At 47.2% G+C, this 26,004-nt stretch overlaps 2 protein-coding genes across 11 annotated transcripts; both read left to right on the top strand.

Annotated features, from left to right (window-relative positions):
- The first annotated feature begins 954 nt into the window (after nucleotides 1-954).
- LOC307221098 (uncharacterized protein) lies at nucleotides 955-8,315 on the top strand. 5 transcript variants are annotated; one of them, XM_079985337.1, is made up of 6 exons: nucleotides 955-1,021; nucleotides 3,062-3,566; nucleotides 3,760-3,841; nucleotides 4,093-4,175; nucleotides 4,606-4,732; nucleotides 5,660-8,315. In XM_079985337.1, the coding sequence occupies exons 2-6, from the start codon at nucleotides 3,153-3,155 to the stop codon at nucleotides 7,744-7,746; spliced, it is 2,793 nt and encodes a 930-aa protein (XP_079841463.1). In that variant the 5' UTR covers nucleotides 955-1,021; nucleotides 3,062-3,152; the 3' UTR covers nucleotides 7,747-8,315. The 5 variants fall into 5 exon arrangements, with proteins under 5 accessions (XP_079841463.1, XP_079841459.1, XP_079841462.1 ...); XM_079985333.1 differs by having other exon boundaries at nucleotides 975-1,021; nucleotides 2,924-3,566; XM_079985336.1 differs by lacking the exon at nucleotides 955-1,021 and adding an exon at nucleotides 1,072-1,561.
- A 1,624-nt stretch (nucleotides 8,316-9,939) lies between these two features.
- Nucleotides 9,940-24,085, top strand: LOC307221194 (uncharacterized protein). 6 transcript variants are annotated; one of them, XM_079985565.1, is made up of 6 exons: nucleotides 9,940-10,486; nucleotides 12,086-12,516; nucleotides 12,696-12,777; nucleotides 19,005-19,087; nucleotides 19,519-19,645; nucleotides 19,939-24,085. In XM_079985565.1, the coding sequence occupies exons 2-6, from the start codon at nucleotides 12,103-12,105 to the stop codon at nucleotides 20,805-20,807; spliced, it is 1,575 nt and encodes a 524-aa protein (XP_079841691.1). In that variant the 5' UTR covers nucleotides 9,940-10,486; nucleotides 12,086-12,102; the 3' UTR covers nucleotides 20,808-24,085. The 6 variants fall into 6 exon arrangements, with proteins under 6 accessions (XP_079841691.1, XP_079841690.1, XP_079841692.1 ...); XM_079985564.1 differs by having other exon boundaries at nucleotides 12,012-12,516; XM_079985566.1 differs by having other exon boundaries at nucleotides 11,873-12,516; nucleotides 19,008-19,087.
- Nucleotides 24,086-26,004: the final 1,919 nt, after the last annotated feature.

The raw sequence follows: 26,004 nt of genomic DNA, 5'->3' as shown, positions 1-26,004 counted from the left end.
TTGAAGTGTCCTAGTACTTATTGCATTTAACCTTTTCGATAGAATGTATTAGGCATGATTTTTGTATGCCTGCATTTTGTAATCCCCATGCCACCCTCCTGCACTGTGTAAAGCTGTGATGTGTACATTGCCTACCTCTTCCAGCCTTATCTGACCCTAGAAGGGCAGGTGATGTTTAGAGAAAGAGGAAGGAGTTGAACTAGCATCTGTGTGAGAACTCACATATCTCCTCAAAGGTCTTTGACATCTTTTGGTACCAGGGAAGTCAGATATGGGATTGAAATGTCAACAGTCCCATGGAAGTCCTGGTTGCCAAGGGCATTGTGTCAAAGTGAGACATAAGAGACCCAAATGACCTGGGCACTCTGGGACACAGCAAGGTAATTTCAGAGGAGTTGATATCCGCATGAAGCCACACATCCCATGACCTGTAACCTTTCTTGATGCAAGTGGAAGAGTGTTGTGGCATTTCTACATGGTGATACAAATGTAAGTTTATCTAGAGCTTCCACATATCACAAGAAGGGTTTTCTTTATTTGGGAAAATAGGAAATATTAAAAGGAAAATTCTTTACAGTGGTGCCTTGGGTTACAAACACCTCAGGTTACAGACTCCGCTAACGTGGAAGTAGTACCTCAGGTTAAGTAATTTACCTCAGGATGAGAAGAGAAATCGCAGGGCGGCAGCGGGAGGCCCCATTAGCTAAAGTGGCACCTCAGGTTAAGAAAGGTCCTCCAGAACGAATTGAGTTTTCGTGCTCCTCCTGCCCCTGTTTCCGAGGGAGGGAGCAGCTCAGGGTCCCCCAAATAAGGCCCCCCTCCGGGTGCAGGCCATGCCCGGGGCTCCGGCTTTGCAGAGGGAGAGAGAGGGGAGCTGGGTGCGCCCAGTTCGCCAAGGGTTAAAAGGAGCTGAGCTGGATTCCTAGAGAGGACCGGAAATAAAGGGATGAGGTTCTCCCCCATCCCTTCCTGCAAGGAGGAGGAGGAGGAGGGCTGTTGTCTCAGCTCCTTCTGGGATCCGGTGAGTCTCCTTTCTCTTCTGCTTAGGTTGTCTTGGGGAGATGGGGGAGTCCCCAGGGGGCGGGGCAGCCAGGAGGGTCCCCCAAGAAGAGAGAGAAGGGGCCTGGGGGGGGGGGCTCCGCTTTGCAAGGGTTCCAAGGAACAGCGCAGAAGGCCAGCCACGGGGGCCAGGGAGTCATCCTGCTTAGGGACCCCCAGAGTCATCTAGCCGAACCCGCGGCAGCGCAGGAATCTTGCCCAACCTGGGGCTCGAACCCAAGACCCTGAGATCCAAGGGACTCATGTTCTACCAACTGAGCTCCCCTGCCTTATTCGGGTTTCTTTCTGCAATTCGCGTGGCTCCTCAGAGAGAGAAAATGTGAGCTTGGTTTGCTCCACCTTGCAAGGGTTGAAAGGAAATGAGCTGCATTCCTAGAGAGGGCAGGAAATAAAGGAGGGACGAGGTCCTCCCGAACAAAAGCCCCTCCCGCTCCCTGCAAGAGGGAGAAGGTGGCTTTCGTCTCCTCTGCAGGAGCTGCCTCATGTTTCCTTCAGGGACCTGGTGAGTTTCCTCTCTTTTCTTCCTTAGGGTGCATTGGGGAGAAGTGGGGCGGGTCCATGGGGAGCCTGCTCAGCTCCTGCAGGGGGATCCCCAAGCCAGGGATAAGAGGTTCTGCCCCCCTTCCTCTCTGCAAAACCTGGGAGGCTGCAAGTAGCAGGAGGTCTGCAACTCTCGTCTCCCTTTGCATCAAGACCCCGCATGCTCCTTTGGGGAGGGGGAGTGACTGAGTCAGGAAGAAAAGGGCATGCAAAGGAACCCCGATGGGATTGAGGAAACAGTCGCGTTCATTAACGCAGGTGGCAGCTAGACGGACACATTTGGAGGTAGAAATAAATAAAGTCCTTCCATGTCGCAGTGTGCAGGTAGACCCATGGAACTCCCATCCACAGGAGAAAGGGATGGTCACCAAGCCAGATGGCTTTAGAAGAGGATGAGGCCAATTCAGGCTCCTGGCCCCCACAGTTGGAGGCAGCCATGCAGGGGGAGAGAGTTATCCCTGGGCTCCAGCCCTGCTGGTGGGCTTCCCAGAAGAGGCCCCAGGTTGGCGTCAGTGAGAACAGGAGGCTGGACTGTCTTCACCCAAAAGGTTAGCACAGCCCAACCTGGAGATAACAGAATAAAGGATGCAAGGAGTCAGCTGCATGGACTGAATGGGCACAGAGGTATGGTGAAGGGAACCAGCTGGGGAACCCGCAAGGGAAGGCGGCTCTAGGCCAGGGGAGGGGTTTAGGGGCTATGAAGAGTGGTCAGAGGGAGGAGGAGGTGTCTGAAGCTGAAGAGGTAACAGGGCGTAGTGAGCGAGGGGAATCTGTGGCAGAGAGCAATGTAGATCCAGAGGCAGGAGATTCAGATAACGGAGGCCAAGAGGTAGGGATGATTCTAGCTGGTCTCCGCTCCTCCTGTGACAAGTCCCCCCCCCCATGATCATAAACAATTACTTGATGTCCACCCAGAATTCCCAAGGCAGATTAAAAGAGTATATTACAATATTAAGAAGAGTATAAAGTTAATACCATCACATAAAAAAGGCAAATCCTGTATCTCTCTTTTTTAAACAATGTCCTTCGGCCCCACACACAAGTTATATGGTCCCACCTACCTGCTCTTTGGCCAGGTGAAGCTCTGGTCCTCAGGTGGGTGGCCAGGTAAAGATCTGGCCCTCAGAATAAAGAAAGAGGGACCCACCCCAGGAGTCTTGAGAATGTGGGAGATTGCAAGTGCTGCAACATGAGGCAGAAGCAGGAAAGAAATGTGCCCTGACATTTGGGGGTCGGAGGGACCCCCACTATTGCCTTGGGTGCATATGACTCACTCATCCATTTTGACTTTTTCCTTCTTCCTTCTTTCCTTTATTTTTTAAAGTAAGCTCAGTCTGAGTTGTGGTGCAGTCCAGCCCTGGTTCCCAGCAAGACTCATCCACACTTGCCCGGGGAATATTTCTATTTACCTGACTGTGTATCAGATTTACCGGTATATCAGAAAAATATATTTGCTTTGTAGGATTTGCTAAAACCTCTCATTAGGACAGACAGAACTTGGCAGAAGACGTAGGGACTTCTTTCGATTTCTTGGAGGTGTCCTGAGAACAGAGATGGATGCGCAAGACTCAGCTGGGCCTGAAGCAGGAGGAGGCCATTCCATCCAAACTCTTAGCCATGGAGGAATCTGGAGAAAGTCTGTCCAAAGGATCCTGGGTGAGGAGGACACCCTCCGCTCAGATGTGCAGAGCCAGCAGCTCGGGCAGCTTTGCTACCAGGAGGCCGAAGGACCCCGAGAGGTTTGCAACCGACTCTACCACCTTTGCCGCCAGTGGCTGAAACCAGAAACCCACACGAAAGCTGAGATGCTGGACCTAGTGATCTTGGAGCAGTTCCTGGCTGTCCTTCCAGCAGAGATGGAGAGCTGGGTGAGGGAATGTGGAGCGGAGACCAGTTCCCAGGCAGTGGCCCTGGCCGAAGGTTTCCTCCTGAGTCAGGCAGAGGAGAGAAAGCAGGCAGAGCTGCAGGTGAGAGAGACTTTCCTCTGGATACTCCCAAGGGGCTCTAAACTTGAGGGAGAGTATCCCCCAATGCTCTACTAATTTGCCCATCCTTTTTTGGAAAGCATCCGAGGAATGATATTTGATACCCCTAAAGTGTTTGTGTCCTTTGCCATTCCAGTTGTAATCTAATTCTTTTGAATGCTTGTTGCTCTTGCAGGGGAAGGATCAGCTTCCAGAAATGGGTCTGGATTCCTCTGAAGTAGAGAGAACTTCATTGGACTCCAGAGTAAGGCCACTGGGTAAGGAGGAAGGAATTTTTCTCCCCCATTTTGTCACATAATGTTGTTTTTGAAACTAATCCGTGAACTATTCTCATCTTTTTTTGGGAAGACACGTGAAGCCAAGAGCCCAGAGAAAGGGTAATGTATTTTTGCACAATATGTGAAATGGTTACTAACGTCCACGTTTACATGGTTACTCTTACTTTTTGAAAGGCCCACCTGTAGTTTTCCTTCTGAGTGAAGCATGCACTTACCTTTTTCTCCTGTAGGAGACCGAACGATGCCCGCAAGACCTGTTTGTCCATCTTTTCTTGGTGGTGAAGGGGAAGCTGCCCCTGTGGAAGCAGAGCAGGTAGGAGGAAGGAGCCATGTGGGGAAAGAGGATGTCATGGACGGGTTGGACACAGAGGAAAGGTGGGAGGAACCGCCAAGGAAAGAATGCTAAAATAGGCTTCTAGGCAGTTTACACACCACACCAAACAGTGGCCAGGATTCACCTCATCATTCCAACAATGGGGCTTTCCCCCTGTCATTGCCCCCCTGTGCACCTTGATGTTGTCTATAGGGCATCAGGAGTGTCCTCCCCACCCAGCAAGAACAGCACACAGGAAAAGAAGGAAGGGGATCCTTCCATGTGGCAAATGGGGATGTGTCCATAATGAAATGTGAAGAAAAATCCCATTAAAACATAACATCAGTTAAGAGGCAGAAGACAACAGAGCAAAGTGTAACTGTTCACCTTGATGTTGTCTAAGAGGACAACCTTTTTCCTTTTCTTTTAGTGTCCAGTGTGCTTTGAAGATGTAGCTGTCCATTTCACAGACGAGGAGTGGGCGTTGCTGGATCCTGACCTGAGAGCTCTGCACAAGGAAGTCATGGAGGAGAATCGTGGGATCTTGGACTCTCTTGGTAAGGCTTCCTCTTGGATCATCCTATCTGCTTTGAAATTGGAGACATATCTCTATGGGTGGAGTCTCTGAATTTTCGATCGGGCTCAACAGCACCACCCACAGCCCCTGGGATTCTAACACTCCCACAGAAAAAATTGGATGGAAGACCATTGACTGCTTTCCCTGTAAATATTCTTCCTCCAGTTCTGCCTTTTCAAAGCATGAAACCCAGCCAGGTGGGTGGGATATAAACAATAAAATTATTACAATTATCACCAACATCATCATCATCATGCCTATCCCCCTCCAAGATGGCTCCCCTTTTGCTCTTGAAGGGCTGGCCTCTCTGCAGCCCCACAGCCTCCCATCAGGGCCCCTTCACCAGGGGCAGCAGCACAGGAAGGGCCTCAGGAAAGCAGCCATGACTCCAGCAGAGCTGAGAACCATCTGGCCAGATGCAGAGGAGAAGGAAGGCTGACCCTTCTCCTTCCCCTCATAGGGCCAGGGCCGCCAGAGGCGCAGGATGCTGAGCAGGGGGAAAGGAGCTCAGCTGAAGAGCCTCTGGGGGAGATAAGATAACCCTCCGTATTTTTCCCAGGCTCCTCTAAAATGCACACGGCCTTCTTAAATGTAGGCTTCTAAGGGATTCAGGATGTTCAAGTAGCTTCTGTCAGATTTTTTGTTTCTGTTCTTGCTTCTTTCTGTCATTAGTTGACTTAAGAGACGAGTGACGTTGGAGATGGCACAGATCCCATAATGGGGCCAAACAAAATCCATCCCAGAAAATAACCAGGCTTTTTGAATCTCAGGCAGTGAACCCTGCAGGAAGACCTCAAATCTAACTCCCCTCAGTTCTTCTTGGGTCACAAACATTAATTAGCACTGCTTCATAATTGGGGGCTCCATTGCTTCCTGAGGCTCTAATCTGTTTCTCTCTCGGTTGCAGGTGGTGATGAATTGGAGCTGAAGAACGAGGGAGACCACGAGAAAAGCCACAGAGTGGAGAAGTCGTATCCATATTCAGAGTGCAGAGAGAGCTTCAGTCAGAGCTCCCATTCCACTTCAAATCAAAGAAATCCCCTTGAGAAGAAAGCCTATCAGTGCTTGGAATGTGGAAAGAGATTCAGAATAAAAAGCCAGATTGCTGTCCATCAGAGAATTCATACAGGGGAGAAACCTTATCAGTGCCAAGAGTGTGGAAAGAGCTTCAGTCAAAAGGGCAGTTTAACTACCCATCAGAGAATTCATACAGGGGAGAAACCTTATCACTGCTTGGAATGTGGAAAGAGATTCATTGACAGACGCCAGCTCACTGTCCATCAGAGGATTCATTCGAGGGAGAAACCTTATCGATGCTTTGAATGTGGAAAGAGCTTCAGTCAGAGCACCCAGCTCACTTCCCATCACATACTTCATTCCGGGGGGAAACCATATATCTGCTTGCAATGTGGAAAGACTTTCACTTGGAAAATAAGTCTCACTTCCCATCAGAGAATTCATACAGGTGAGAAACCTTATCACTGCTTGGAATGTGGAAAGAGCTTCAGGGAGAGAAACAAGCTCACTGTCCATCAGATAATTCATACAGGGGAGAAACCCTATCAGTGCCAAGAGTGTGGAAAGAGCTTCACTCAAAAGGGCAGTTTAAATTCCCATCAGAGAATTCATACAGGGGAGAAACCCTATCAGTGCTTGGAGTGTGGAAAGAGCTTCTTTCGAAGAAGCCAGCTCACTGTCCATCAGAGAATACATATAGGGGGAGAACCCTATCAGTGTTTGGAATGTGGAAAGGGCTTCATGGAGAGAAACAATCTAACTGTCCATCAGAGAATTCATACAGGGGAGAAACCCTATCAGTGCCAAGAGTGTGGAAAGAGCTTCAGTCAAAAGGGCAGTTTAAATTCCCATCAGAGAATTCATAAAGGGGAGAAACCTTATCACTGCTTGGAGTGTGGGAAGAGGTTCTTTCGAAGAAGCCAGCTCACTGTCCATCAGAGAATTCATTCCGGAGAGACACCCTATCAGTGCTTGGCATGTGGAAAGAACTTCCGTTACCAAAGCCAGCTCACTGTCCATCAAAGAATTCATACAGGGGAGAAGCCATATCAGTGCTTGGAATGTGGAAAGAGCTTCTTTCGAAGAGGCCAACTCACTGTCCATCAGAGAATTCATTCCGGAGAGACACCCTATCAGTGCTTGGAATGTGGAAAGAGCTTCAGTCACCAAAGCCAGCTCAATGTCCATCAAAGAATTCATACAGGGGAGAAGCCATATCAGTGTTTGGAATGTGGAAAGAAATTCACCCAGAGCGCCCATCTCACAATCCATCACAGAATTCATACAGGGGAGAAACCCTATCAGTGCTTGGAATGTGGCAAAGGCTTCAGAAAAAAGCGCAGTTTAACTTCCCATCAGAGAAGTCATACAGGGGAGAAACCCTATCAGTGCCAAGAGTGTGGCAAGAGCTTCAGAAAAAAGAACAATTTTACTTCCCATGAGAGAATTCATAAAGGGGAAAAACCTTATCAGTGCCAAGATTGTGGCAGGGGCTTCATTGATAGACACTATTTCAGTGTCCATCAGAGGATTCATTCAGGGGAGAAACCCTACCAGTGCTTGGAATGTGGAAGGGGCTTCATTGACAGACGCCAGCTCACTGTCCATCAGAGGATTCATTCAGGAGAGAAACCCTACCAGTGCTTAGAATGTGGAAAGAGTTTCACTTGGAAAAGAAGTTTCACTTCCCATCAGAGAAGTCATACAGGGGAGAAGCCATATCAGTGTTTCGAATGTGGAAAGAGCTTCATTCAAAGAGGCCTTCTCAGTGTCCATCAAAGAATTCATACAGGGGAGAAGCCATATCAGTGCTTGGAATGTGGAAAGAAATTCACCCAGAGTGCCCATCTCACAACCCATCACAAAATTCATACAGGGGAGAAACCCTATCAGTGCTTGGAATGTGGAAAGAGATTCATTGAGAAGGCCAAACTCATGAGCCATCAAAGAATTCACAGCAAGAGAAAACTATTTTAGTGCCAAGAATGTGGGAAGAGCTTCAGTCACAGGGCCCGCCTCGCTTCCCATCAAAGAACTCACATTGGGGGCAAATTATAGTAGTGGCTGTATACAGATTTAATTTTAGGAGCCCTTAGTTTGTATGAGGTGAGAATTGCAGCTGGGTTCTTTGCCACATCTGGTGCCCCATAGCTATTTCTACAACTATTTATTGGCAGATCAAGATGAGCAGGAGACAGCAAAGCTTGCAATTTGAATTGGGTTGCAAACCTGGGACAATTAGAATAAGATCCACTATTTGACTATTGACTCAAAACCCTACAATGTATTTTATATAATGGACTTTTTATTTTTATTCTTTGTATATCGTATTGTTGCTCTATTGGTATGCCCGGGGGGTGACGCAAATAAAGATTTATTCATTCATTGAACATTTTTGTCACGTAATGCTTGGGGTGAGGGATAAGAGTGATTTGGTGACACTGATGAGATGGCTGTCCACGCTGAGCTTTCCTAGGAAGGACTTGGGGTAAAATTTGTGACAGTTGATTGAATATTAGATATTATAGATTTTGATTCTGTTCGAAGTGTCCTAGTACTTATTGTATTTAACCTTTTTGATAGAATGTATTAGGCATGATTTTTGTATGCCTCCATTTTGTAATCCCCATGCCACCCTCCTGCACTGTGTAAAGCTGTAATGTGTACATTGCCTACTGCTTCCAGACTTATCTGACCCTAGGCCTGGAAACGATGCCTTATGAAGAACGGCTAAGGGAGCTGGGCATGTTTAGCCTGGAGAAGAGGAGGTTAAGGGGTGATATGATAGCCATGTTCAAATATATAAAAGGATGTCACATAGAGGAGGGAGAAAGGTTGTTTTCTGCTGCTCCAGAGAAGCGGACACGGAGCAATGGCTCCAAACTACAAGAAAGAAGATTCCACCTAAACATTAGGAAGAATTTCCTGACAGTAAGAGCTGTTTGACAGTGGAATTTGCTGCCAAGGAGTGTGGTGGAGTCTCCTTCTTTGGAGGTCTTTAAGCAGAGGCTTGACAACCATATGTCAGGAGTGCTCTGATGGTGTTTCCTGCTTGGCAGGGGGTTGGACTCGATGGCCCTTGTGGTCTCTTCCAACTCTATGATTCTAGAAGGGCAGGTGATATTTAGAGAAAGAGGAAGGAGTTGAACTAGCATCCGTGTGAGAACTCGCATATCTCCTCAAAGGTCTTTGACGTCTTTAGTACCAGGGAAGTAAGATATGGGATTGAAATGTCAACAGTCCCATGGAAGTCCTGGTTGCCATCGGCATGGTGTCAAAGTGAGACATATGAGACCCAAATGACCTGGGCACTCTGGGACACAGCAAGGTAATTTCAGAGGAGTCGATATCCGCATGAAGCCACACATCCCATGACCTGTAACCTTTCTTGATGCAAGTGGAAGAGTGTTCTGGCATTTCTACATGGTGATACAAATGTAAGTTTATCTAGAGCTTCCACATATCACAAGAAGGGTTTTCATTATTTGGGAAAATAGGAAATATTAAAAGGAAAATGCTTTACAGTGGTGCCTTGGGTTACAAACACCTCAGGTTACAGACTCTGATAACGCGGAAGTAGTACCTCGGGTTAAGTACTTTACCTCAGGATGAGAACAGAAATCGCACGGTGGCAGTGGGAGGCCCCATTAGCTAAAGTGGCACCTCAGGTTAAGAAAGGTTTCAGGTTAAGAAAGGACCTTCAGAACAAATAAAGTTCTTAACCAGAGGTACCACTGTATTAGGAAGAGAAAATAAGAGAGTAACACCGAAGGAAATGGGGTTGGGAAGAGGCAGGTGCGGTTTTAAGGCCGTGTTTGGCCTCAGAGTTCAGGTCTCGGTCCTTTCAAGGTGCTGCTGGCATCAAAATGAGAGCCAGGCTGGGGGCGAGGAAAAGGCCCGCCAGGAGGATGTCCTTGCAGGACCTGCTCCTGTTTCCGAGGGAGGGAGCAGCTCAGGGTCCCCCAAATAAGGCCCCCCTCCGGGTGCAGGCCATGCCCGGGGCTCCGGCTTTGCAGAGGGAGAGAGGGGGGAGCTGGGTGCGCCCGGGTCGCCAAGGGTTAAAACGAGCAGAACTGGATTCCTAGAGAGGACCGGAAATCAAGGGAGAAGGTTCTCCCCCATCCCTTCCTGCAAGGAGGAGGAGCTCCTTCTGGGATCCGGTGAGTCTCCTTTCTCTTCTGCTTAGGTTGTCTTGGGGAGATGGGGGAGTCCCCAGGGGGCGGGGCAGCCAGGAGGGTCCCCCAAGAAGAGAGAGAAGGGGGCCTGGGGGGGGGCTCCGCTTTGCAAGGGTTCCAAGGAACAGCGCAGAAGGCCGCCAGCCACGGGGGCCAGGGAGTCATCCTGCTTAGGGACCCCCAGAGTCATCTAGCCGAACCCGCGGCAGCGCAGGAATCTTGCCCAACCTGGGGCTCGAACCCAAGACCCTGAGATCCAAGGGACTCATGTTCTACCAACTGAGCTCCCCTGCCTTATTCGGGTTTCTTTCTGCAATTCGCGTGGCTCCTCAGAGAGAGAAAATGTGAGCTTGGTTTGCTCCACCTTGCAAGGGTTGAAAGCAACTGAGAGTAATATTCCTAGAGAGGACAGGAAATAAAGGGGGGAGGAGGTCCTCCCGAACAAAAGCCCCTCCCACTTTCCCAGCTTCCTCCCTGCAAGAGGGGGAAGGTGGCTTTCGTCTCCTCTGCAGGAGCTGCCTCAGTTTCCCTTCTGGGACCTGGTGAGTTTTCTCCCTTTTCTGCCTTAGGGTGCATTGGGGAGAAGTGGGGCGGGTACATGGGGAGCCTGCTCAGCTCCTGCAGGGGGATCCCCAAGCCAGGGATAGGAGGTTCTGCCCCCCTTCCTCTCTGCAAAACCAGGGAGGCTGCAAGTAACAGGAGGTCTGCAACTCTCTTCTTCCTTTGCATCAAGATGCGGCTTGCTCCTTTTGGCGGGGGGGGGGGGCTTGAGTCAGGAAGAAAAGGGCATGCAAAGGAACCCCGATGGGATTGAGGAAACAGGCACGCGCATTAACCCAGGTGGCAGCCAGATGGACACATTTGGAGGTAGAAATAAATGAAGTCCTTCCATGTCACAGTGCGCAGTTAGACCCATGGAACTCCCATCCACAGGAGGAAGGGATGGCCACCAAGCCAGATGGCTTTAGAAGAGGATGAGGCCAATTCAGGCTCCTGGCCCCCACAGTTGGAAGCCGCCATGGTTCTGAATGCCAGCTGTGGGGAAGTGCAGGGGGAGAGAGTTGCCCTTGGGCTCCAGCCCTGCTGGTGGGCTTCCCAAAAGAGGCCCCAGGTTGGCCTCAGTGAGAACAGGAGGCTGAACTGTCTTCACCCAAAAGGTTAGCACAGCCCAACCTGGTGATAACAGAATAAAGGATGCGAGGAGGGAGCTGCATGGACTGAATGGGTACAGAGAAATGGTGAAGGGAACCAGCTGGGGAACCCGCAAGGGAAGACGGCTCTGGGCCAGGGGAGGGTTTTTGGGGCTATGAAGAGTGGTCAGAGGGAGAAGACTGGGGGGAGGAGGTGTCTGAAGCTGAAGAGGTAACAGGGCTTAGTGAGCGGGGGGAATCTGTGGCAGAGAGCAATGTAGATCCAGAGGCAGGAGATTCAGATGAGGGAGGCCAAGAGGTAGGGATGATTCTAGCTGGTCTCCCCTCCTCCTGTGACAAGTCCCACCCCCCATCATAATAATCAATTACTTGATGTTCACCCAAAATTCCCCTGGCCGATTAAAACAGTATATCACAATATTAAGAAGAGTATAAAATTGTTACTACCACAGAAATAAGGGAAATCCTATATCTCTCTCTATTTAAAACACCATCTTTTGGCCTCACCCACAAGTTATTTGGTCCCACCTACCTGTTCTTTGGCCAGGGGAAGCTCTGGTCCTCAGAATAAAGAAAGAGGGACCCACCCCAGGAGTCTTGAGAATGTGGGAGATTGCAAGTGCTGGAACATGAGGCAGAATCAGGAAAGAAATGTGCCCTGACATTTGGGGGTTGGAGGGACCCCCACTATTGCCTTGGGTCCTAGTTACACTTAGTACAGATGACTCACTCATCCATTCCTCCTTCCTTCCTTCCTTCTTTCCTTTATCTTTTAAGGAAAGCTCAGTCTGAGTTGTGGTGCAGTCCAGCCCTGGTTCCCAGCAAGATTCATCCACACTTGCCCAGGGAATATTTCTATTCACCTGACTGTGTATCAGATTTACTGGTATATCAGAAAAATATATTTGCTTTTTAGGATTTGCTAAAACCACTCATTAGGACAGACAGAACTTGGCAGAAGACGTAGGGACTTCTTTCGATTTCTTGGAGGTGTCCTGAGAACAGAGATGGATGAGCAAGACTCAGCTGGGCCTGAAGCAGGAACTGGCCATTCCATCCAAACTCTTAGCCATGGAGGAATCTGGAGAAAGTCTGTCCAAAGGATCCTGGGTGAGGAGGGGACACTCCGCTCAGATGTGCAGAGCCAGCAGCTCGGGCGGCTTTGCTACCAGGAGGCCAAAGGACCCCGAGAGGTTTGCAACCGACTCTACCACCTTTGCCGCCAGTGGCTGAAACCAGAAACCCACACGAAAGCTGAGATGCTGGACCTAGTGATCTTGGAGCAGTTCCTGGCTGTCCTTCCAGCAGAGATGGAGAGCTGGGTGAGGGAATGTGGAGCGGAGACCAGTTCCCAGGCAGTGGCCCTGGCCGAAGGTTTCCTCCTGAGTCAGGCAGAGGAGAGAAAGCAGGCAGAGCTGCAGGTGAGAGAGACTTTCCTCTGGATACTCCCAAGGGGCTCCGAACTTGAGAGTATCCCCCACTTCTCTACTAATTTTTTTGGAAAGCATCCGAGGAATGATATTTGATACCCCTAAAGTGTTTGTGTCCTTTGCCATTCCAGTTCTAATCTAATTCTTTTGAATGCTTGTTGCTCTTGCAGGGGAAGGATCAGCTTCCAGAAATGGGTCTGGATTCCTCTGAGGTAGAGAGAACTCCGTTGGACTCCAGAGTAAGGCCACTGGGTAAGGAGGAAGGAGTTTTTTCTCCCCCATTTTATCACATTATGTTGTTTTTGAAACTAATTTGTGAGTTCTCTACATCTTTTTTGGAGAAGACACGTGAAGCCAAGAGCCCAGAGAAAGGGTGATATATTTTTGCACAACTAATATGTGAAATGGTTACCAGCGCCCACGTTTACATGTTATTGTTGTTGTTTAGTCGTTTAGTTGTGTCCGACTCTTCGTGACCCCATGGACCAGAGCACGCCAGGCACTCCTGCCTTCCACTGCCTCCCGCAGTTTGGTCAGACTCATGTTTGTGGCTTCGAGAACACTGTCCAACCATCTCGTCCTCTGTCGTCCCCTTCTCCTTGTGCCCTACATCTTTCCCAACATCAGGGTCTTTTCCAGGGAGTCTTCTCTTCTCATGAGGTGGCCATAGTATTGGAGCCTCAGCTTCAGGATCTGTCCTTCCAGTGAGCACTCAGGGCTGATTTCCTTCGGAATGGAGAGGTTTGATCTTCTTGCAGTCCATGGGACTCTCAAGAGTCTCCTCCAGCACCATAATTCAAAAGCATCAATTCTTCGGCGATCAGCCTTCTTTATGGTCCAGCTCTCACTTCCCTACATCACTACAGAGAAAACCATGGCTTTAACCTTTGTTGGCAAGGTGATGTCTCTGCTTTTTAAGATGTTGCCTAGGTTTGCCATCGCTTTTCTCCCAAGGAGCAGGCATCTTTTAATTTTGTGACTGCTGTCACCATCTGCAGTGATCAAGAAAGTAAAATCTCTCACTGCCTCCATTTCTTCCCCTTCTATTTGCCAGGAGGTGATGGGCCCAGTGGCCATGATCTTCGTTTTTTTGATGTTGGGCTTCAGACCATATTTTGCGCTCTCCTCTTTCACCCTCATTAAAAGGTTCTTTAATTCCTCTTCACTTTCTGCCATCAAGGTTGTATCATCTGCATATCTGACGTTGTTGATATTTCTTCCGGCGATCTTAATTCCGGCTTGGGATTCATCCAGCCCAGCTTTTCGCATGATAAATTCTGCATATAAGTTAAATATGCAGGGAGACAATATACAGCCTTGTCGTACTCCTTTCCCAATTTTGAACCAATCAGTTGTTCCATATCCAGTTCTAACTGTAGCTTCTTGTCCCACATAAAGATTTCTCAAGAGACAGATGAGGTGATCAGGCACTCCCATTTCTTTAAGAACTTGCCATAGTTTGCTGTGGTCGACACAGTCAAAGTCTTTTGCATAGTCAATGAAGCAGAAGTAGATGTCTTTCTGGAACTCTCTAGCTTTCTCCATTATCCAGCACATGTTTGCAATTTGGTCTCTGTTTCCTCTGCCCCTTCGAAATCCAGCTTGCACTTCTGGGAGTTCTCGGTCCACATACTGCTTAAGCCTGCCTTGTAGAATTTTAAGCATAACCTTGCTAGCGTGTGAAATGAGTGCAATTGTGCGGTAGTTGGAACATTCTTTGGCACTGCCCTTCTTGGGGATTGGGATGTAGACTGATCTTCTCCAATCCTGTGGCCACTGCTGAGTTTTCCAAATTTGCTGGCATATTGAGTGTAGCACCTTAAAAACTCTATGATTCTATGGTCATCTTTTAAAATTTTAAGTCGTTCAGCTGGAATATCATCACTTCCACTGGCTTTGTTATTAGCAGTGCTTTCTAAGGCCCATTTGACTTCACTCTCCAGGATGTCTGGTTCAAGGTCAGCAACCACACTACCTGGGGTATACGAGACATCCATTTCTTTCTGGTATAGTTCCTCAGTGTATTCTTGCCACCTCTTCTTGATGTCTTCTGCTTAGAATCATAGAATCATAGAGTTGGAAGAGACCACAAGGAACACGCCATTGTGTCCACGATGAAAGCATTGCTTGACTGGGCCTGAGTCATTGACAATAATTTCCGCTAACATCCCACAATCCTCTGCATCTCTGCCCATCTTCTCTACTTCTCTACAAATCAATATGGCTAACCTAGAATAACAGAATCATACAGTTGGAAGAGACCGCAAGGGCCATTGAGTCCAACCCCCTGCCAAGCAGGAAACACCATCAGAGCACTCCTGACATATGGTTGTCAAGCCTCTGCTTAAAGACCTCCAAAGAAGGAGACTCCACCACACTCCTTGGCAGCAAATTCCACTGTCAAACAGCTCTTACTGTCAGGAAGTTCTTCCTGATGTTTAGGTGGAATCTTCTTTCTTGTAGTTTGGATCCATTGCTCCGTGTCCGCTTCTCTGGAGCAGCAGAAAACAACCTTTCTCCCTCCTCTATGTGACATCCTTTTATATATTTGAACATGGCTATCATATCACCCCTTAACCTCCTCTTCTCCAGGCTAAACATGCCCAGCTCCCTTAGCCGTTCCTCATAAGGCATCGTTTCCAGGCCTTTGACCATTTTGGTTGCCCTTCTCTGGACATGTTCCAGTTTGTCAGTGTCCAGAACTGGACACAGTACTCCAGGTGAGGTCTGACCAGAGCAGAATACAGTGGCACTATTACTTCCCTTGATCTAGATGCTATACTCCTATTGATGCAGCCCAGAATTGCATTGGCTTTTTTAGCTGCCACGTCACACTGTTGGCTCATGTCAAGTTTGTGGTCAACCAAGACTCCTAGATCCTTTTCACATATACTGCTCTCGAGCCAGGTGTCACTCATCTTGTATTTGTGCCTCTCTTTTTTTTTTTGCCCAAGTGCAATACTTTACATTTCTCCCTGTTAAAATTCATCTTGTTTGTTTTGGCCCAGTTCTCTAATCCGTCAAGGTCGTTTTGAAATGTGATCCTGTCCTCTGGGGTGTTAGCCACCCCTCCCAGTTTGGTGTCATCTGCAAATTTGATCAGGATGGCCTTGAGTCCATCATCCAAGTCGTTGATAATGATGTTGAATAAGACCGGGCCCAAGACAGAACCCTGTGGCACCCCACTAGTCACTCTTCTCCAGGATGAAGAGGAACCATTGATTAGCACCCTTTGGGTTCGGTCAGTCAGCCAGTTACAAATCCACTGAGTGGTAGCATAGTCAAGACCGCATTTTACCAGCTTCTTTACAAGAATATCATGGGGCACCTTGTCAAATGCCTTGCTGAAATCAAGGTAGGCTACATCCACTGCGTTCCCTTCATCTACCAGGCTTGTAATTCTGTCAAAAAACAAGATCAGGTTAGTCTGACATGACTTAATTTTTCAGAAATCCATGCTGACTATTGGTGATCACAGCATTCCTTTCTAGGTGCTCACAGACTGTTTGCTTAATGATCTGCTCCAGAATCTTCCCTGGTATTCATGTCAGACTGACTGGGCGGTAATTATTTGGGTCCTCTCTTTTCCCCTTTTTGAAAATAGGGACAACATTTGCCCTCCTCCAGTCTGCCGGGACTTTGCCTGTTCTCCAGGAATTCTCAAAGATGACTGCCAGTGGTTCTGAGATCACATCTGCCAGTTCTTTTAATACTATTGGATGCAGTTCATCTGGCCCTGGAGACTTGAATACATCTAAACTAGCCAAGTATTCTTGTACTATCTCCTTAGTTATTCTGGGCTGTGTTTCCTCTGCTGAATCATTTGCTCCAAATTCTTCAGGTCAGGCATTGTTTTCTTTAGACTGAGGCAAAGAAGGCATTGAGGAGTTCAGCCCTTTCTGTGTCCCCTGTTTGCATTTCACCTCTGAGTGACCCCACTGTTTCTTTGTTCTTCCTTTTGCTACGAACATACCCATAAAAGCCTTTTTTGTTGCTTTTAACCTCTCTAGCAAGCCTGAGTTCATTCTGTGCTTTAGCTTTTCTGACTTTGTGTCTACACGTGCTGGCTATTTGTTTGAATTCCTCTTTGGTGGTTTCCCCCCTTTTCCATTTTTTGTACACATCCTTTTTTAATCTTAACTCAGTTAAAAGTTCTTTAGATAGCCACCCTGGCTTCTTTAGGCACCTTTCATGTTTCCGTCTCATTGGTATTGCCTGAAGTTGTGCTTTTACTATCTCCCTCTTAACAAACTCCCAGCCATCATGAACTCCCTTTCCTTTTAGTATTACTGTCCATGGAATCTCACCCAGCACTTCCCTAAGTTTTATGAAGTGGGCTTTCTTAAAGTCAAGAAATTGAGTCCTCGTATGCTTGGCCGCTCCTTTCCGCTGTATAGTAAACTTCAGAAGAGCATGATCACTTGCGCCTAATGATCCTTCCACTTCTACCCCACTTCCACTTCTGCTTCTGTTAGGTCCTTTCCACTTTTGTCTTTTATTATGGTAATCTTTGTACGAAATGTTCCTTTCATATCTCCAATTTTCTTGAACAGATCTCTGGTTTTTCCCATTCTATTGTTTTCCTCTATTTCTTTGCATTGCTCGTTTAAGAAGGCCTTCTTGTCTCTCCTTGCTATTCTTTGGAAATCTGCATTCAATTTCCTGTATCTTTCACTATCTCCCTCGCATTTTGCTTGCCTTCTCTCCCCCGCTATTTGTAAGGCCTCGTTGGACAGCCACTTTGCTTTCTTGCATTTCCTTTTCGTTGGGATGGTTTTAGTTGCCGCCTCCTGTATAATGTTACGAGCCTCCATCCATAGTTCTTCAGGCACTCTGTCCACCAAATCTAAATCCTTAAACCTGTTCCTCACTTCCACTGTGTATTCATAAGGGATTTGATTTAGATTGTATCTTACCGGCCCAGTGGTTTTTCCTACTTTCTTCAGTTTAAGCTTGAATTTTGCTATAAGAAGCTGATGATCTGAGCCACAGTCAGCTCCAGGTCTTGTTTTTGCTGACTGTATAGAGCTTCTCCATCTTTGGCTGCAGAGAATATAATCAATCTGATTTCGATGCTGCCCATCTGGTGATGTCCATGTGTAGAGTCGTCTTTTGTGTTGTTGGAAAAGAGTGTTTGTGATGACCAGCTTGTTCTCTTGGCAGAACTCTATTAGCCTTTGCCCTGCTTCGTTTTGAATTCCAAGGCCAAACTTGCCAGTTGTTCCTTTTATCTCTTGACTCCCTACTTTAGCATTCCAATCCCCTATAATGAGAAGAACATCCTTCTTTGGTGTCATTTCTATAAGGTGTTGTAAGTCTAGGTAAAGGTAAAGGTACCCCTACCCGTACGGGCCAGTCTTGACAGACTCTGGGGTTGTGCGCCCATCTCACTCAAGAGGCCGGGGGCCAGCGCTGTCCGGAGACACTTCCGGGTCACGTGGCCAGCGTGACAAAGCTGCATCTGGCGAGCCAGCGCAGCACACGGAAACGCCGTTTACCTTCCCACCAGTAAGTGGTCCCTATTTATCTACTTGCACCCAGGGGTGCTTTCGAACTGCTAGGTTGGCAGGCGCTGGGACCGAGCAGCGGGAGCTCTAGGCACTGAGGCTTTTACCCACAGCGCCACCCGTGTCCCGAAGTCTTCATAGAATTGCTCAATTTCAGTTTCTTCAGCACCAGTGGTTGGTGCATAAACTTGAATTACTGTGATGTTAAAAGGTCTGCCTTGGATTCGTATTGAGATCATTCTATCATTTTTGAGATTGCATCCCAGTACAGCTTTCGCCACTCTTTTGTTGACTATGAGAGCCACTCCATTTCTTTTATGGGATTCTTGTCCACAGTAGTAGATATGATGGTCATCCGAACTGAATTCGCCCATTCCCGTCCATTTTAGTTCACTGATGCCCAGGTTGTCAACATTTATTCTTGCCATCTCATTTTTGACCACATCCAACTTACCCAGGTTCATGGTTCTTATATTCCAGGTTCATATGCAATATTTTTCTTTACAGCATTGGACTTTCCTTTCACTTCCAGGCATATCCGCAACTGAGCGTCCTTTTGGCTTTGGCCCAGCCGCTTCATCAGCTCTGAATCTACTTGTACTTGTCTTCCACTCTTCCTCAGTAGCATGTTGGACGCCTTCCAACCTGAGGGGCTCATCTTCCAGCATCATAACTTTCATATGCCTGTTGTCTTTGTCCATGGAGTTTTCTTGGCAGGGATACTGGAGTGGCTTGCCGGTTCCTGCTCCAGGTGGATCACGTTTGGTCAAAACTCTCCACTATGACCTGTCTATCTTGGGTGGCCCTGCACGGCATAGCTCATAGCTTCTCTGAGTTATTCAAGCCCCTTCGCCACGGCAAGGCAGCGATCCATGAAGGGGCCACGTCTACATGGCTAAACTTAATTTTTTGAAGGCCCGCCTATAGCTTTCTTTCTGAGTGAATCATGCACTTACCTTTTTTTTCTCATAGGAGACCGAACAATGCCAGCAAGACCTGTTTGTCCAACTTTTCTTGGTGGCGAAGGGGAAGCTGCCCCTGTGGAAGCAGAGCAGGTAGGAGGAAGGAGCCATGTGGGGAGAGAGGATGTCATGGACAGGTTGGACACAGAGGAAAGGTGGGAGGAACTGCCTAATAAAGAAGGGTTGAATGCTAAAATAGGCTTCTAATCAGTTTACACACCACACCAAACAGTGGCCAGGATTCACCCCATCAGTCACACAATGGGGCTTTCCCCCTCTCATCCCCCTGTCATTGCCCCCCTGTGCACCTTGATGTTGTCTGTAGGGCGTCAGGAGTGTCCTCCCCACCCGGCAAGAACAGCACACAGGGAAAGAAGGAAGGGGATCCTTCCATGTGGCAAATGGGGATGTGTCCATAATGAAATGTGCAGAAGAAGAATCCCATTAAAACATAACATCAGAGCAAAGTGTAACAGCTCACCTTGATGTTGTCTAAGAGGACAACCTTTTTCCTTTTCTTTTAGGGTCCATTGTGCTTTGAAGATGTAGCTGTCCATTTCACAGACGAGGAGTGGGCGTTGCTGGATCCTGACCTCAGAGCTCTGCACAAGGAAGTCACGGAGGAGAATCGTGGGATCTTGGACTCTCTCGGTAAGGCTTCCTCTTGGATCATCCTATTTGCTTTGAAATTCAAGACATATCTCTATGGGAGGAACCTCTGGTTTTTCAATGGGGCTCAACAGCACCACCCACAGCCCCTGGGATTCTAACACCCCCACAGAAAACCTTGGATGGAAGACTATTATCATTATCATCATCATTATCATCATCCGTCAGATTTTTTGTTTCCGTTCTTGCTTCTTTCTGTCCTGGGTTGACTAAAGAGACGAGTGACATTAGAGATGGCACAGATCCCATGAGGCTCCAATCTGTTTCTCTCTCAGCTGCAGGTCGTGATGAATTGGAGCTGACGAACAAGGGAGGCCACAACAAAATCCACAGAGTGGGGAAGTCATATCCATATTCAGAGTGCAGAGGGAGCTTCAGTCAGAGCTCCCATTCCACTTCAAATCAAAGAAATCCCCTTGAGAAGAAACCCTATAAGTGCTTGGAATGTGGAAAGAGCTTCAGTCACAGAAACAAGTTCACTATCCATCAGAGAATTCATACAGGGGAGAAACCCTATCAGTGCCAAGAGTGTGGAAAGAGCTTCAGTCAATCGGGCGCTTTAACTTCCCATTACAGAATTCATACAGGGGAGAAACCTTATCATTGCTTGGAATGTGGAAAAAGCTTCATTCAACAAGGCCAGCTTACTATACATCAAAGAATTCATACAGGGGAGAAACCTTATCAGTGCTTGGAATGTAGAAAGAGGTTCAGAATATCAAGCCAGCTCACTGTCCATCAGAGAAGTCATACAGGGGAGAAACCTTATCAGTGCTTGGAATGTGGAAAGAGCTTCAGTCAGAGCAGCCGGCTCATTGTCCATCACAGAATTCATTCTGGGGGGGAACCATATCAGTGCTTGCAATGTGGAAAGAGGTTTACTTGGAGAATAAGTTTCACTTCCCATCAAAGAATTCTTACTGGAAATAAAACCTATCACTGCTTGGAATGTGGAAAAAGCTTCAATCACCAAGGCCATCTTACTATACATCAAAGAATTCATAAAGGGGAGAAACCTTATCAGTGCTTGGAATGTGCAAAAAGCTTCAGTAAACAAGGCCAGCTACTGTACATCAAAGAATTCATACAGGGGAGAAACCAAACCAGGGCTTGGAATGTGGAGAGAGCTTCACTTGGTAAATAAATTTCATTTCCCATCAAAGAATTCATACTGGAGACAAACACTATCACTGCTTGGAATGTGGAAAAAGCTTCAGTCACCAAGGCCAGCTTGTTGTTGTTTAGTCGTGTCTGACTCTTCGTGACCCCATGGACCAGAGCATGCCAAGCACGCCTGTCTTCCACTGCCTCCCGCAATTTGGTCAAACTCATGCTGGTAGCTTCGAGAACACTGTCCAACCATCTCGTCCTCTGTCGTCCCCTTCTCCCTCCCCTTGTGCCCTCCATCTTTCCCAACATCAGGGTCTTTTCCAGGGAGTCTTCTCTTCTCATGAGTTGGCCAGATATTGGAGCCTCAGCTTCAGGATCTGTTCTTCCAGTGAGCGCTCAGGGCTGATTTCCTTCAGAATGGAGAGGTTTGATCTTCTTGCAGTCCATGGGACTCTCAAGAGTCTCCTCCAGCACTGCAATTCAAAAGCATCCATTCTTCAGCGATCAGCTTTCTTTACGGTCCATCTCTCACTTCCCTACATCACTACTGGGAAAACCATAGCTTTAACTATACAGACCTTTATTGGCAAGGTGATGTCTCTACTTTTTAAGATGCTGTCTAGGTTTGTCATTGCTTTTCTCCCAAGAAGCAGGCGTCTTTTAATTTCGTGACTGCTGTCACCATCTGCAGTGATCATGGAGCCCAAGAAAGTAAAGTCTCTCACTGCCTCCATTTCTTCCCCTTCTACAGTATTTGCCAGGAGGTGATTGGACCAGTGGCCATGATCTTTGCTTTTTTGATGTTGAGCCTCAGACCATATTTTGCGCTCTCCTCTTTCACCCTCATTAAAAGGTTCTTTAACTCCTCCTCACTTTCTGCCATCAAGGTTGTGTCATCTGCATATCTGAGGTTGTTGATATTTCTTCCGGTAATCTTAATTCTGGTTTGGGATTCATCCAGCCCAGCCTTTCGCATGATGAATTCTGCATATAAATTAAATATGCAGGGAGACAATATACAGCCTTGTCGTACTCCTTTCCCAATTTTGAACCAATCAGTTGTTCCATATCCAGTTCTAACTGTAGCTTCTTGTCCCACATAGAGATTTCTCAGGAGACAGATGAGGTGATCAGGCACTCCCATTTCTTTAAGAACTTGCTATAGTTTGCTGTGGTCGACACAGTCAAAGTCTTTTGCATAGTCAATGAAGCAGAAGTAGATGTCTTTCTGGAACTCTCTAGCTTTCTCCATTAATCCAGCACATGTTTGCAATTTGGTCTCTGGTTCCTCTGCCCCTTCGAAATCCAGCTTGCACTTCTGGGAGTTCTCAGTCCACATACTGCTTAAGCCTGCCTTGTAGAATTTTAAACATAACCTTGCTAGCATGTGAAATGAGTGCAATTATGCGGTAGTTCGAGCATTCTTTGACACTGCCCTTCTTGGGGATTGAGATGTAGACTGATTTTCTCCAATCCTGTGGCCACTGCTGAGTTTTCCAAATTTGCTGGCATATTGAGTGTAGCACCTTAACAACATCACCTTTTAAAATTTTAAATAGTTTAGCTGGAATACCATTACTTCCATTGGCCTTGTTATTTGCAGTGCTTTCTAAGGCCCATTTGACTTCACTCTCCAGGACGTCTGGCTCATTCTATCATTTTTGAGATTGCATCCCAGTACAGCTTTCACCACTCTTTTGTTGACTATGAGGGCCACTCCATTTCTTTTACGGGATTCTTGCCCACAGTAGTAGATATGATGGTCATCCGAACTGAATTCGCCCATTCCCGTCCATTTTAGTTCCCTGATGCCCAGGATGTCAATATTTATTCTTGCCATCTCATTTTTGACCACATCCAACTTACCCAGGTTCATGGTTCTTACATTCCAGGTTCCTATGCAATATTTTTCTTTACAGCATTGGACTTTCCTTTCGCTTCCAGGCATATCCGCAACTGAGCGACCTTTTGGCTTTGGCCCAGCCGCTTCATCAGCTCTGAATCTACTTGTACTTGTCCTCCGCTCTTCCTCAGTAGCATGTTGGATGCCTTCTGACTTGAGGGGCTCATCTTCCAGCATCATAACTTTCATATGCCTGTTGTCTTTGTCCATGGAGTTTTTTCTTGGCAGGGATACTGGAGTGGCTTGCCAGTTCCTGCTCCAGGTGGATCACGTTTTGTCAAAACTCTCCACTATGACCTGTCCATCTTGGGTGGCCTGCACGGCATAGCTCATAGCTTCTCTGAGTTATTCAAGCCCCTTCGCTACGGCAAGGCCGTGATCCATGAAGGGGAAGGCCAGCTTACTGTACATCAAAGAATTCATACGGGGGGGAAACCCTATCAGTAGTTGGAATGTGGAAAGAGATTCAGAATAAAAAGCCATCTTACTGTCTATCAGAGAAGTCATACAGAGGAGAAACCCTATCAGTACTTGGAATGTGCCAAGAGCTTTATTCGAAAAGGCCACCGCTTGCCCCATCAAACAATTCATACAGGAGAGACAACCCATCAGTGCTTGGAATGTGGCAAGGGCTTCAGAAGAAAGGCCAGTTTAACTTCCCATCAGAGAATTCCAAAAGGGGAAATACCTTATCAGTGCTCGGAATGTGGAAGGGGCTTCATTGACAGACGCCATTTCACTGTCCATCACAGAATTCATACAGGGGAGAAACCCTATCAGTGCTTGGAATGTGGAAAGAGATTCATTGAGAAGGCCAAACTCATGATCCATCAAAGAATTCACAGCGAGGTGAAACTATTTCAGTGCCAAGAATGTGGAAAGAGCTTCAGTCACAGGGCGCGTCTCGCTTCACATCAAAGAACTCACTTTGGGGGCAAATTATAGTAGTGGCTGTATACAGATTTATTTTTAGGATACTTTAGTTTGTATGAGGTGAGGATTGTAGCTGGGTTCTTTGCCACATCTGGTGCCCCATAGCTATTTTAACTACGTATCCAGAATTGTGACTTGCAAGTTCTTGGCCAAGGTGTTTAATACCTTCTTCACAGTTTCCTTTCTCTTGGCAGATCAGGATGAGCAGGTGAGAGCAAAGGTTGCACGGTTTTTAGCTGGGACAATCAGAATAAGCTCCACTATTTGACTATTGACTCAAAACCCTACGATGTATTCTATATAACGGACTTTTAATTTTTATTCTTTGTATATTGTATTGTTGTTTTATTGGTATGGAATCTTCACCCAGTCAGTATTATATTTAAACCACAATGGCAGCAAAATGCTCTTTCAGGCATGCTTGTGTATTTCAAACATTTGCCCTTGTCGTAACTAAAGTCTTTCTCCAAATCGAATCCTTCTCAGTGGCTGGTTAAATTAGCAACTTATTTTATCTCCTCTAGTTCAGAGCCTGCCTGTTAGTTAAGTCCAATTTTTTATCTTAAAAGACAGAGGAGTCCTCCACTCCTGGCGCTGGCTTTGGAGAGTTGCTGTGATGTGCGATGCATTGCACCCAGCATCCCCCTGCCCCCCGCATTCCTTCAGGACAGGCAGCAGGTATCAGACAATCTGCGGGTGGGCTGCTCCCCCCCCCAGCCCTGGGGGGGCGCGGTTGGGAGGATAATTACTCCCATATTATCCTCGTTATCCGCACGAAAGGGCTCCGCTGTTATGCTATTCGCCATGGCAGCCAAACAGGAGGTCCATCGTGTCTCCTCTCAGTCTCCTCTTCAGGCTAAACATACTCAGCTTGTTTTCCAGACCTTTTTGTGGCTGAACTGTATTCATAGAATACTGTCTCTTGCATTGCTTCATTTTTGAACGGCTAAAGATTGGATTTAAGCTCTGCTAGAGTGGCTCTGTGTGTGCTTGCCTTATCAACGACTTGGATGATGGACTCAAGGGCATCCTGATCAAATTTGCAGATGACACCAAACTGGGAGGGGTGGCTAACACCCCAGAGGACAGGATCACACTTCAAAACGACCTTGACAGATTAGAGAACTGGGCCAAAACAAACAAGATGAATTTTAACAGGGAGAAATGTAAAGTATTACACTTGGGCAAAAAAAATGAGAGGCACAAATACAAGATGGGTGACACCTGGCTTGAGAGTAGTACATGTGAAAAGGATCTAGAGTCTTGGTTGACCACAAACTTGACATGAGCCAACAGTGTGACGTGGCAGCTAAAAAAGCCAATGCAATTCTGGGCTGCATCAATAGGAGTATAGCATCTAGATCAAGGGAAGTAATAGTGCCACTGTATTCTGCTCTGGTCAGACCTCACCTGGAGTACTGTGTCCAGTTCTGGGCACCACAGTTCAAGAAGGACACTGACAAACTGGAACGTGTCCAGAGGAGGGCAACCAAAATGGTCAAAGGCCTGGAAACGATGCCTTATGAGGAACGGCTAAGGGAGCTGGGCATGTTTAGCCTGGAGAAGAGGAGGTTAAGGGGTGATATGATAGCCATGTTCAAATATATAAAAGGATGTCACATAGAGGAGGGAGAAAGGTTGTTTTCTGCTGCTCCAGAGAAGCGGACACGGAGCAACGGCTCCAAACTACAAGAAAGAAGATTCCAGCTAAACATTAGGAAGAACTTCCTGACAGTAAGAGCTGTTTGACAGTGGGATTTGCTGCCAAGGAGTGTGGTGGAGTCTCCTTCTTTGGAGGTCTTTAAGCAGATGTTTGACAACCATATGTCAGGAGTGCTCTGATGGTGTTTCCTGCTTGGCAGGGGGTTGGACTCGATGGCCCTTGTGGTCTCTTCCAACTCTAGGATTCTATGATCCTTTAAAACAGGAAATGGCTATCCAACACACGTGCTTCTGTAGAGGATTACATATACCTAATATGACTCTCTCTTCTAATAATTAAATGGCCATCAAAATAAACCTGGGAGGTCCAGCCCACAATAAAAGACCACATGACATACCTGACTTCCCCTTTTACTTCCCACAACCACTTTCCCACAGGTTGGCTTCTAGGGTTCCCTTGCAGCCAGATGGTTCCCTCATTCCACAACACTAAACAGGTTCCCACAGAAAGTAGGAAAATTGGCCCTTAAAAAGCTCAACAACTTTAGGGGTGTCCTGGTTTTTACATGGGAAATACAGGATAAACTAGGGGACTCCTGGGCCCCTGAGTTCATGGGGCCAGAAAGGGAGTCTCCAGCCTTGTCTTTCCCCTATTTCTGCAGGTAGACCCCTTCTGCTTGCGTTGACTCTTGGGGTGACGAAGCAAGATGGTCCAGGGGTCAAACTCCCCTGA

The sequence above is a fragment of the Podarcis cretensis genome (genome assembly GCF_951804945.1).
Source record: "Podarcis cretensis genome assembly, chromosome: 8".
NCBI classification, from domain to species: domain Eukaryota; kingdom Metazoa; phylum Chordata; class Lepidosauria; order Squamata; family Lacertidae; genus Podarcis; species Podarcis cretensis.
This window is presented reverse-complemented; position numbering and strand designations above follow the sequence as displayed.

Excerpts from the sequence above, each read along its gene's own strand:
- LOC307221098 (XM_079985337.1), top strand. The coding sequence starts at position 3,153 with ATGGATGCGCAAGACTCAGCTGGGCCTGAAGCAGGAGGAGGCCATTCC. Across the intron at positions 4,176-4,605 it reads CCCCTGTGGAAGCAGAGCAG|TGTCCAGTGTGCTTTGAAGA; the intron begins GTAGGAGGAAGG and ends CTTTTCTTTTAG. Across the intron at positions 4,733-5,659 it reads TGGGATCTTGGACTCTCTTG|GTGGTGATGAATTGGAGCTG; the intron begins GTAAGGCTTCCT and ends TCTCGGTTGCAG.
- LOC307221194 (XM_079985565.1), top strand. The coding sequence starts at position 12,103 with ATGGATGAGCAAGACTCAGCTGGGCCTGAAGCAGGAACTGGCCATTCC. Across the intron at positions 12,517-12,695 it reads GAAAGCAGGCAGAGCTGCAG|GGGAAGGATCAGCTTCCAGA; the intron begins GTGAGAGAGACT and ends TTGCTCTTGCAG. Across the intron at positions 19,646-19,938 it reads TGGGATCTTGGACTCTCTCG|CTGCAGGTCGTGATGAATTG; the intron begins GTAAGGCTTCCT and ends TTTCTCTCTCAG.